Source organism: Anolis sagrei, chromosome 4 (assembly GCF_037176765.1).
Source record: "Anolis sagrei isolate rAnoSag1 chromosome 4, rAnoSag1.mat, whole genome shotgun sequence".
Classification (NCBI taxonomy): domain Eukaryota; kingdom Metazoa; phylum Chordata; class Lepidosauria; order Squamata; family Dactyloidae; genus Anolis; species Anolis sagrei.
In genome coordinates, this window is record NC_090024.1 from 130,535,176 (window position 1) to 130,547,899 (window position 12,724).

Sequence of the window (12,724 nt, forward strand, 5' to 3'; positions counted from 1 at the left end):
GCCGAAGCGCGGGGCACGTGCCTACTGCGGCTACGCGCGCATGCGCATGGGCGGTCATGGCGTCTGCGGGGAGGACAGTGGTGCTTGTCACCGGCAACGCAAAGAAACTGGAGGAGGTGAGAAGAAGCAGGGCCCACCTCTCTCTCCACTCCTTATCCACTTTGATAAGATAGGAATTATTTTAGTCTTGGCAATCTTGCTCGCTATTTATTTAAGGACTAGCCGGCCCCTGCCAGGCGTTGCTGTGGCCCAGTCTGGTGATCTGGAAAATAAAGTAACGAGAAAGTGTTGGTTTCTAATATATGTAATGTCTTCATGCTTGTGGATAAGCAGTACTTCTTGCTGTTTCTTTCCCAGTGTTGATGTGGAGAGTGTCTGCTCTGCCTACTTTGGAACATGTAACATATCATTGTCCTTCTTCAGGGGTCCCTTTCAAATCTATGATACTATATCTCTCTGTGTGTGAATCATATCTATCTATATCTATGGCTGGATGGGTCTTTGTGAGGAGGGCTTTGATTACGTTTTCTCGCCCTGGTGAAGGGAGTTGGACTGGATGGCCTTAAGTGTGGGGGTTCTTTGTGAGAAGTTTGGCCCAGTTGTGTCATTGGTGGGGTTCAGCATGCTCTTTGATTGTAGGTGAACTATAAATCCCAGTAACTATAACTCCCAAATGTCAGGGTCTATTTTCCCCAAACTCCATCTGTGTTCATATTTGGGCATATTGAGTGCTTCTGCCAAGTTTGGTCCAAATCCATCATTGTTTGAGTCCACAGTGCTCTCTGGATGTAGGTGAACTACAACTCCCAAACTCAAGGTCAGTGCCAACTAAACCCTTCTGGTGTTTTCTGTTGGTCATGGGACAACTTTGTGCAAAGTATGGTTAAATTTCATGTGTTGCTGTGGCCCACTGGTAGTCATGGGGGTTCTGCGTGGGAGGTTTGGCCCAATTCTATTGTTGGTGGGGCTCAGAATGCTTTGTGATTATAGGTGAACTACAAATCCCAGCAACTACAACTCCCATATGTCAAGATTCTATTTTCCCCGAACTCCACCAGTGTTCACATTTGGGCATATTGAGTATTTGTGTTGTGATTGGTCCAGATCCATCATTGTTTGAGTCCTCAGTGCTCTCTGGATGTAGGTGAACTACAACTCCCAAACTCAAGGTCAATGCCCACCAAACCCTTCCAGTATTTTCTGTTGGTCATGGGAGTCCTGTGTGCTAGGTATGGTTAAATTCCATCATTGGCAGGGTTCAGAATGTTCCTTGATTGTAGGTGAACTATAAATCCCAGCAACTACAACTCCCAAATGACAAAATCATTTTTTTTGAGTGATGGTCACGCCTTGGGTTAGTAGATGTCTTGTGGCCAAATTTGGCAGCAATTCATCCAGTGGTTTTTGAGTTATGGTAATCCCCCAAACGAACATTACATTTTTATTTATATAGATTGGAAAGCTTTTTCTGATATATAGACTGGATGAGGTGAGATGAGTGGTCACCCCCCCCCCCCCCCAATATTTTAGTTGTGAGTAAAAATCTAATGTATTGTCGAAGGCGTTCATGGCCAAAATCACTAGGTTGCTGTGAGGTTTTCAGGCAGTATGGCAATGCCTTAGTAGCATTCTCTCCTGACAGGCATCTTCAACAGTTTGTGAGGTCTCTTGGAAACGAGGCAAGTGGAGTGTATATAAATGTGTCCAGGCTGGGAGAAAGAACTCTTGTCTGTTGAAGCAAGTGTGAATGTTGCAGTTGGCAAGCTTGGTTAGCATTGAGTAGCCTTACAGCTTCAAAGCCTGTCTGTTGTTACCTGGAGGCATCCTCTGTTTGGGAAGTGTTGTTAACTGGCACTTGATTGTTGTCTGTCTGGAATTCCCATTGCTGATTAGTATTCTTTATTTGCTGTCTTGATTCTGTTCTTTTTTTAAATACTGGCAGCCAGAGTTTACTCATTTTCATGGTTTCCTCCCTTTTGTTGAAAATTGTCCACATGCTTGTGGATTGCAATGGCATCTCTGTGTAGTCTGTGTTAAAATATGTTAATTTTACAGAACTAACCTAAGTCAACCTAGTTTGGTGTTTAGATAGAGCACAAGCTTCCACAACCTTGCATATCATGAATGTTCACTGTCTACTACTGTCTTTAAACACCTGGCAACAAAGTACAAATTATACTGTGCAACACAATTGTTTGTTCCTGGGTTATAAATGTCATTTCCTCATTGGTTTTATTATAAAAACATGGAAAAAGTTTATCCAACTATAAAAGTTTTACTAGGTTCTTGTGGGTTTTTTCGGGCTATAGAGCCATGTTCTAGAGGCATTTCTCCTGACGTTTCGCCTGCATCTATGGCAAGCATCCTCAGAGGTAGAGGATGCTTGAGGATGCTTGCTACCTCTGAGGATGCTTGCCATAGATGCAGGTGAAACGTCAGGAGAAATGCCTCTAGAACATGGCTCTATAGCCCGAAAAAACCCACAAGAACCTAGTGATTCCAGCCATGAAAGCCTTCGACAATATATAAAAGTTTTGTTTTAGCGGGACATCCTTCAACACATTTCGTCATAGTTTTTCAATAAATATCTCCCTAAGAGTTTCAACCAACTCAACATAGTTTGTGGCAGCCATACGGAGTATAACAACCACTTCCAAAGTAAGCACTTTACAATTAAACAGGAAATAACACTTTCAAGTCAGGAATATACACATTTTTTTCAAATTTTGTTACATAGTGTTACGGGAAACTTTTTTTTTCATCCTTAGAAACATTGTACTAGATCGGGGTCCTCAAACATTTAAACAGAGGGCCAGGTCACTGTCCCTCAAACTGTTGGAGGGCCGGATTATAATTTGAAAAAAACATGGATTAATTCCTATGCACACTGCACATATCTTATTTGTAATGCAAAAACCACTTAAAAGCAATACAATAATTAAAATGAAGAACAATTTTAACAAATATAAATTTATTAGTATTTAAATGGGAAGTGTGGGCCTGCTTTTGGTTGAGATAGGGTTGTTGTTGTTGTTGTGTGCTTTCAAGTAGTTTCAGACTTGGGTTGAGCCTGAGTGAGGGCCGGGTAAATGACCTTGGAGGGCCGTATCCAGCCCTCAGGCCTTAGTTTGAGGACCCCTACATTAGAGTTAAATGTTACTGCCAGAGATTTGAAAGGCACAAGGTGATGTTGTTCTTTGCAGGGGGGATGTGACCATGAAGCTGGTGGAAACCAACTGATTATTTGGTCCTTTATCTTGCAGGTGATTCAGATCCTAGGTGATTCCTTTCCCGGCAAACTGGTTGCAAAAAAAATAGACTGTGAGTCTCTACCTTATTTTGTTACATTCTGTATAGCTCTTACTCTGTGGTAACCATGACTTTTCCTTTTCTAGTGCCTGAGTACCAAGGGGAGCCTGATGACATTTCTATCCAGAAGTGCCAAGAAGCAGCTAAACAGGTCCTTCTCTCTGAACTTTGACATTCCTTAGCAATAGTAGGAATCCCAAATCCAACAGCCATTAAAAATCTCCTTTCCTTTAAAAAATACACTGCTATCCTTAAGCCTTTTGAGAGTTGTACTACCTCATCATAATGTATAAAATAAGATACATATTCAGCTGAGAGCTGCAAGTTATCATTATTGTTACAGGCGTTATTGACTCTCTTAACGTTAAATTCTGTACTTATTGAGCAAGGATGTAATAGAAATGATCTGTGGTTAAAAAAAACCTAAATAATCAGGAGTGACAAAAAATACATGTGACTATTGCATGCAATCTACATGATAGAAATAATTATTTTGTAGGCCTTTAGTTGCTTAAGAGTGGGACACAATATTTCAGATAAATATCTAAGGCACCATTAATCTTTTGGTTTAATTTTAATTTCATGTCTGGCCATGTGATGTTGACAAATAAAGTGGGATTTGTGTTTTTTCTCAGTCCTTGGTGAGTGTTTATTTTAGCTTGCTATAGTTCATAACTAGTAGTAGTCTTGTTCTTTATTCGTGGATCCAATTTACAGTTCTGATATCTTCTTCACTGTATTATCTTTTTACAGATTCAGGGACCAGTTATAGTAGAAGATACTTGCTTGTGTTTTAATGCTCTTGGAGGACTCCCAGGGCCATATATGTAAGTATGCATAAACGGTTAGCTGAAAGCATGCATATTTTTTAAATCCCACAATTCTTTGTAATCTGTAAGCTCTTAGCATTTGCTGTTATTGTCTGAAAATATACAGGAAGTGCAATCTTCTCTGAGCTACATAAGGAGTCTGCAAGGCTATATAACAAAACAGAAGAGGGGGAATAGGGCACAATAGAAATAACATTTCAGAATTCTAAAGATCCTGTCTTGAGGGATTAACTATGTGCACAGCCTCACTAGAATTACCATTCACAGTGAGTATTAATTAATATTAATTTATAGTTATGAATATAATTATTATTTGTTGCCCACCTCTCCTTACAGCTCAAGGCAGGGCACAGTATAGTTAAAACACATCATAACAATACATATATTAAAATATACAATATCTGCATATTAAAATACATATAACAAAGATTAAAATATAACAGATACAAGACATGACCTTAAAATTCATAGTTTAAATTGATTAGGTAGATCTACCAGAAGAGATAGATCTTCAGTTGAGTTTTGAATTCTTATGGCTGATTTAGCTGTTGGAGCTCTTCCGGCAGGTCATTCCACAGTCTTGGGGTAGCTGATGAAAAGATCCTCTGGGTAATGGTTGCCAGTCAGGTTCTGGCTGTTTGGGCAGTTGCCTCGCAGAGGACCTCAGTGTCCTAAGAGGTGGATTATACAGGAGAAGATGATCCTGTAAGTAACCTGGACACAAACCATGTAGGGCTTTAAAGGTCAAAACGCATACTTTGTACTTACTGCAATCATTGATTGCAGTATATGTAAGGAATCAATGTAACTAAGTCCATTTAGTGCTAGCCTTAAAATTTCTGTGAAATGAATAGAAGCCACGAGGAATTCAAGTATGCATTTGTATCCAATTTCCATTCATTAATGTAGTTCAGAAGACTTTGGGAGGATTATGCCAGTGAGTCTGCAATAATTCCTGCTAACCTCTTGACTGAGCTTTTGTACTGTGTGATACATTAGTTTGTCTTTGAAATTCTTAGAAAGTGTTACAAAATACAGCTGCTGAATGATAACTGCAATGTCTACGCATATATGAGGCTTCAGCCTTCATCTGCATTCACTGGTAGTCTGCCTTTGTGCACAATTCAAATTTCTAGGCAGTAGATATAAAGATTCAGACAACTTGAACCTGGCTACTTGATAGTATGAGCCTGACTAAATAGTTTATTATTCTGAAGGCCCATTTGTGGATCCCCCACCACCTGAGGGGTACTGAAAGAGGGCTTTCTGTATCATGAGACCATTTTGTGTGTCAGGAGCAACTTGAGAAACTGCAAATCATTTCTGGTGTGAAAGAATTGACCGTCTGCAAGGTCATTGCCCAAGGGACACCTGGATGGGACCTTTGATTTTCATGTTTTCATGCCTCTGCTGCATTCTAATAATTTTTTGTATTGCAAATTCTCAGCTGTTTCTTTCTGTAGGTTTACTAATTATCTTTTTATTTCAGACTATATACTGCCTTGGAATATCTAAAAGGCAACTCGTATGTGCATTATATAAATAGTTGATGAATGTTAGATTTATTTAGTGGGTATTACTTGGGTTTTCCAACTTGTCACATGTTTTTTGATATTTGACTTTTTTATATTTCTCAGCATAAAGATAATTATTTGTATATGGCTTTTTGTTTCAGCAAATGGTTCCTAGAGAAATTACATCCAGAAGGTAATTCAGCCTTTCCTTTTATGTATTTCCGGCTCATTTGATTGGGTCTCTCAGGTATAGATTGTTCTGATTTTTCTGAAGACTTTGGTTGAAATAGTCAAACACCCAAACTGCTTCACCATACTGTTAGAACACACATGCATTGAGATTGGCTTCTCTGCCCTTTAAGGGCACATAAGTATATGTTGGGAGACAGAATACTGAATTCATCTTTGTGGTCTCTGTGCATCACAAAAAGGTTTTATGATTGTGCAAAGGCCTAATTCAGAACATTCTACAGCTTGTGACCTTTGTGACATATGAAAATTGTACTTGAATGGCAGGTGAGAAAGCTAAAAGCTTGTCATACACCAGGACTAAGCAATAGGAATTTGGGAGTAGGGAGTTGAAGAGAGAGGGTACCAAGGTTGGTTAGTACCAGAAGCAATGCAAATATCCATAATGTCATGTTTTGATTAAAGAACCAATTGCTGTACAGGCAGGCAAATGTAATAGTATAGATATTAACCAATGAACATATTGGCATGTAAAATTTTGAATATAGTCTTTATAAAATAGTGAAACTGGGGTTAATCACATAATCCTGACAACACATGGTGTGTAGCTCTGCTTTTGTTTGTTTGAAAGTGAGGCTGTTATTGAGAGCCAAACTAGGCCTACAAGTGACATCCTGTTCCAATTCCCAAATCTCTATATTTCCCTGTTAGGTTCTGTATATTATCTGTTTTGTATTAGCATATATATATATGACATCTCCTTTTCTATGGTTTAGGTCTCTACAAACTATTAGCTGGATTTGAAGACAAGTCTGCGTATGCTCTCTGCACCTTTGCTTTCAGCACTGGAAATCCAAAGGACAAAGTGAAGCTATTCAAAGGCCAGACTCATGTGCGTACATGTTTTAATACAGCTAAATTGTAAATGGTAAAGCAAAGAAGGCCCATAGTGGGCAAATAAAATTATTAGTTTGACACAGGAGATCACAAAACAAATAGTATGGCGGACAACTAGTTCAGTGAGTTGCATTGCTGGTGCTGTTCCCAGTTTTCAGCCAAACTGTAAAATATGATCTTTTAAAATGTCTTTCACTTATGGAATCTCAGTATTTTTTTTCAATAATGCACTGCAATAGACTACTACCAGTATCTTCTTGGGCAGATGTAGGCAATTCCTTAAAGCCACCTTCCAAGTTTATGGCAGATATGAAAATAATACTTGTAGCTCCTCTTAAGCACTATGCTACATTCAGCTACCCTGTTCATTCGTGGGAGAATCTCTGCCAGCTTGGGAAAGAAGAGTTTTGACATATTTGTTTGACAGACTGTTGAGGGGCTATAGTTTGAAAAAAAAAACCCAATGAATTCCTATGCACTCTGCACATATCTTATTTGTAGTGCAACAAAATCATGAGAGAATATTTAAAATGAAGAACATTTTTAACTAACATAGACTTACCAGTACTACAGTGGGAAGTGTTGGTCTGCTTTTGGCTGATGTGATAGTCAAGTTAGTTAGGATTGTTGTTGTGTGCCTTCCAGTTGTTTCAGACTTAGAGCAAATGACTGCATCTGCCCTGTGGGACTTAGTGGTGGTGGTGATAGTGGTGGTGGTGGTGGGACCTGTTACAGAGGAACCAAAATGATAACCCTGCCATATAAAGGGTAAGAATTTGAGCACAGCAGATCCAGACATATATCAAGGCTGCTGCTTCGTGGTCTGTGAATCACACAATGGATTAATCTGCACCTGCACTGAGCTCCTTTGGAACATTCTAGAATTTAAAGATATGTTTTTGACAGTAACTGCACCCATAAATAGTTGCTTGCTCTCAAAATCCCCAGTGCATTTTGTCCCCCACTACAGTAGCTCCATTGGGAACCTTATACTTGCTTTTGCTTTGTTTTGCTATATTCCACTTTTTCTTGGGGTTTTTTTTGGGGGGGAGCTTTCTCCTATGGTTATTTAATTTGGTTTTTGTTTCTTACGGTTTTTGGCTTCACCTGATCTGTCTGTTTCTATTGCCACTGTTTCCTGCCATGTCTTCCACTACATTGTTAAAGAAATGTGTGGATTGTGAAGGCAAAATGCCTGATATTGATACAGTAAGTGCCTCCTGTGTCTAGGCGAAATGTATGTGGTTCAGTCATGTTCTCATTGCCAGGTTTTCATGACGCTGGCAAGAAAGAACAGAGAGGCCCAGCTAAACACGGTTATCTACTGAAGAGGATTGTTGTTCTAGGCTTCTCTGTACCATGACATTTGGTTCATAATCTGCTCTTCTTATATTTCAAGTGTCCTTATGTATCCACTTTCTTCTTGAGCACACTCTGGTTTGAATTTTGTAGGTGACTTTGAAGGATGCTGATATATGAAAAACTATCCTGTTTTCTCTGCTTATCTGCACCTCATAAATTTTCAGCAATCAAATATAGTTATTTTTGACTTGGTGCCAGGTACCACATGTTAACACAGAACATACAACATTCCTTACCATATGTATCAATTTACAGGGACATATAGTTGATCCAAGAGGACCTAGAGACTTTGGATGGGATCCATGCTTCCAGCCAGAGGGTTATGACAAGACGTAAGTGACTGTTTGCCTACTCACTGCTTTCAACAGACAGAATTGGCTAGTAAGAATATCCTGGCTAGTTTGTGTGCTATAGATTTAAATAAGATGCTAACGGGGTTATGTTAAGTGTGCATATGTATATTGATAGCAGTGAAGTTTTCATGTAGATATATTCCATAGCACTGTAACACTTGTGGAGAACTCACTGTTTAGGCCAGAACTTTCCAAATGGTGTGTTGCATTTGTGTGTCAGCTGCAATGTTTAGATGTGTCATTTATTATTTATTCTATTTACAGTATTTCTATACCACTTTTCTCACCCCTAGGGGGACTCAAAGCGGTTTACACATAACTGGCAAAACTTCAATGCCATACATTGGACACTGACGCGATGCCAATCCATAACAACCACAATAATAAAACCACAATTAAACATAAATAATAATTAGACAGTACATAAGCAATCATTAAAACAATAAATAATAAAAACAGTCTCACCAGTTGTATTGTCATTCTAGTCCATGTCCTTTAAACTCTACAAACATCTACTGTCCGAAGGCCTGGTCTCAAAGCCATGATTTTAATTTCTTTCTGAAAGCCAGGAGGGAGGGAGCAGATCTTACCTCATTTGGGAGTGTGTTCCATAGGGCTCACACCTGGTGTGAGGAACGGCAGGGACCCAGGGCTGTGGTGCATTGATCTGCTGAGCCCTTCAGGCTGTGAGACATCCCTCCCTCGTTCCTGGGTATTTCCATTTGCGTCTTCCCATTCAATTCAACTCAACTCAGCATTTCTTCTCGCCATCTCTCCCAGTCCTACCCTTTCCCTCCAACAGCTGTGGTTTTGCCCACCACGTGTGCTGCCTTTCCTTCAAGGGATACACAACACAGAGTTTTCACAATGGGATAGATTCAGCAAAAGCAGTGCTTCACTCTATAGTATGGATTGCGTGCTTACCCTCCCTCCCTACCTACCCCGCTGTCGGGTTTGCTGAGGAGGGATGACCAAGTCCGGCAAGCTGGAAGTGAGCATCATCGTCTGGCAAAATTTGAACCCACTCCTTGTGGTTCTCCTTTTCACCACTGGGCCTTTTGCCACCCAAGAAACTTGTACAGAGGGGGCTTGCAGCAGGCATATTGGAGGGGGGGGGGGGGTGAATTTCAAGCAAGTGCCAAGTTTGAGGAAGAACACACCTTTCTGGTTTACAAGTAAAACTGAAATAATGTGTCACAAAATGACACTTGTCTAAAAAGTGTGACACCAACATTGAACATTTGGAAGGCTATTGTGGTTTGCAGCTTTAAACACATCATAATTCTGCTATAGAATTACCGGACTGCCCCAGTTTCTGATAAATGTGTTCTCTTCTTATCCTTCCCAGGTATGCTGAATTACCTAAGTCTGTGAAAAACACTATCTCTCATCGTTACAAAGCACTGAAAGAGTTGTCTACATATTTTGCTGAACAGAACAATTCAACAGAGGCCACATCTGGCTTCAGTTAGTCTGCTATAGTCTAGGATGCTGTGTTGTACAAAAATTGGGATTGGAAAATGATATCATGATTTGCTTGTTTGCATAGATCATATACAATAAAACTACTTTTCTTAAAGATCTCTTGGCATATCCTCACAGTTCCTGAAGGAAAGTTCTCCAAACAAATAAAGATTTCAAAGGGTTTCAAGATACATTAGTACTGTTAGCCCGACTTATCCACAGATTCTGTATACATAGATCCAGTCATCCATGGCTTCAAAATATTCCCTCTCCTCAAAACAAATTCCTGGTGTTTGTCATGACTCTTGTCAGCATAGCAGGCATTATGTTGGCCATTTCTTCCTGGATGTTGGTCTCCAAATCTTGTAGGGTTCTTGGACGGTTCACATAAACAGGGCATTTCAAAATATCCCATAGAAAAAAATCACAAGGGGCCAAATCTGGAGAGTGGGCCGGCCACTCCAAATCTGCTCGAAAAATTGGCCTCAACAGCAAAAGCACAATCATCACTGTTCCAATGCATTATGGCGACTGAACTGTCAGGACAAAACTTTATACTCCTGCCTCTCAAACGAGACCACTAGCGCTCCGCTACGTCTTCAACCGACTGAATGGCGCGCATTTTAAAAAAGGAAGTTATGTTGCCTCACCCTGTATTTCAAAATGGAGGCGCTCTTTTCAACTGGGAGTGAATTCCTGACCTGAGAATAGCAGAGGAGCATACATGTAATAAGACAAATTTCATTGCGCCGGGGGGGGGGGGGGGGGGAGAAACGAAAGGTGAGGAAGATGAATTACAAGCTCTTGTCTCTTATGATTCTAAAATAAACACAAAAGTTTGCATTTTGAGCCCAAAGGGTGTGGAATGGCTGTTGAGGATTCCTGTTGATCCCCAAGTGAGTTTAACCTGGGTTAACCCAGAACAGCCCTGTGTGGCATTTATCCACCATGGGGTTGATTGCACCTCAAACTGACCTAAGTCGTTAGTGTAGATATGCCCAAAGAAGTATCAAAGCCCAGTAAAGTAAAAGACAAAGATCCTCTAGTTGCCAGACCTCCTTTGTCCAATTTTAATCCTGCTTTTCATATGATTGCTACAATAGTAAGAACAAGAGTGATGATTTAGCAATGAGTGTTTTGTTAACGCTACTCAGCAGAAATTAATTAATTAATTAATTAGCTGTATTTATATTCCGCCCTTCTCACCACGCAGGGGGCTCAGAGCCGATTACAATGTATGCATATATGGCAAACATTCAATGCCAAAGACACACAACAGATATAGACAGACAGTCAGAGGCTATTTAACTTTTTCTGGCCGCCAGGGGAACTGTCGCTTTCATCTTCCATCTGCGACACTGATGAAGTACTTCCATATTCCCCGCATGCTTGCTGGAGTCTTTTTATGGCCTCATAAATTAGTTAAATTAGCCTCCCCACACAAAGGTGGTACCTAATTTTCCTACTTGACAGATGCAACTGTCTTTTGGGTTGCAAAGGTCGACAACAAGGTACATAATTGGTTGGAAACTCACTCCGACCCAGGCTGGCTTCGAACTTATGACCTTTTGGTCAGAAGTGATCTTAATGCAGCTGACACTCAGCCAGCTGCGCCACAGTCCCGGAACTGAGAGTTCCATGGAAAGTTACCAATTCCTTTAAAAATAATGTTACAATCTCTGATTATAGTTACTTTCTCTATGGCTAATGTCATGTGACCCAAGTTTATTGCTGCTGTCATAAAACAGCTCTGTATGTTGATGGCATTTTAATCTTCCTTAAAAATCCTGAAATGTCCCCTTCTCAATTTTGAAACAGGCCATGAATCACATAGACATATATTCAGGCATCCAAAGTAATTACTGTACCTGAATGTTCCACCTCCATAATAAAAATGCTGGCAATTCCTCACTAACGTACCATTTCATCCCATTTGGAGTTTCCAAGTCATGGCATAACAATTATTATTCTTATTATGAAAGGCAGATCTGAATGGACTCCATGTTCAATTTTATATTGCCACTACCTTTAATCCTACGTCTTGTCTTTCAATTGTTAGATGTGTAATGTAATTTTTGTAATGTCATTATTCAAATTTTATAGCAATGTCTTTATTATTACAGCATTGCATCTTTGCTGTTATTTGTTGGAAACCCCCCCCCCCCCGAGTCTGAGATAGGGCGGGTGTAAACAAAAGTAGGGCAAACACTTCTGTCGCGAGGCAGGATGGATCTTGTTTTTCTTATCTCACCTCTGCCTCCAATTATAAACTTATAATAATAATATGAGGAGCCCAAGATAGAGATGATGCGTGTTGCTGAGACTTTGTTTATATATATATATATATATATATATATATATATATATATATATATAAATAAATAAAAAGTGGGGTTTATATGAGAGAGATGACTTCTAGGACACCTGTTTGTGTCACTTTAATATGTGTATCCCAGTGCCATAAAACTGTCTTCGGTTCCACAAGATCTCATCTTCTCTTTCCTGGAGAAACTTCTCTTTAATAAGTAGTCACAAACACTCAGTATTTTGAACTGATCAGAAACAACATTTATTTAAAGGTTTCTCAGGTTCACATAAGCTTGACGGTTTTTTAAAAAACTGTTTTTTAACTGTTGGTTCTTCGGAGAACATGAAACTGTTACTATTAAATTTTTAACAATGGCTTATCTTCTCTCTCCTTAATGTTTGTTATTTCTTTTCTTTGAAACTTAGTTTCTTTTCTCAGTCCCACTTTTATTGCTTCAGGCTTGACACTGAAGTCATAAATAAAACTACCTGGAATCCC

General features: G+C 39.6%; 1 protein-coding gene across 1 annotated transcript; it reads left to right on the forward strand.

Moving 5' to 3' along the window:
- Window positions 1-14: 14 nt before the first annotated feature.
- Window positions 15-10,033, forward strand: ITPA (inosine triphosphatase). The gene is made up of 8 exons (XM_060774369.2): window positions 15-116; window positions 3,264-3,321; window positions 3,396-3,460; window positions 4,063-4,136; window positions 5,815-5,846; window positions 6,619-6,734; window positions 8,357-8,433; window positions 9,803-10,033. Exons 1-8 carry the CDS (start codon window positions 57-59, stop codon window positions 9,924-9,926), a joined length of 606 nt encoding a protein of 201 aa, XP_060630352.2. The 5' UTR covers window positions 15-56; the 3' UTR covers window positions 9,927-10,033.
- The last annotated feature ends 2,691 nt before the right edge of the window (window positions 10,034-12,724 follow it).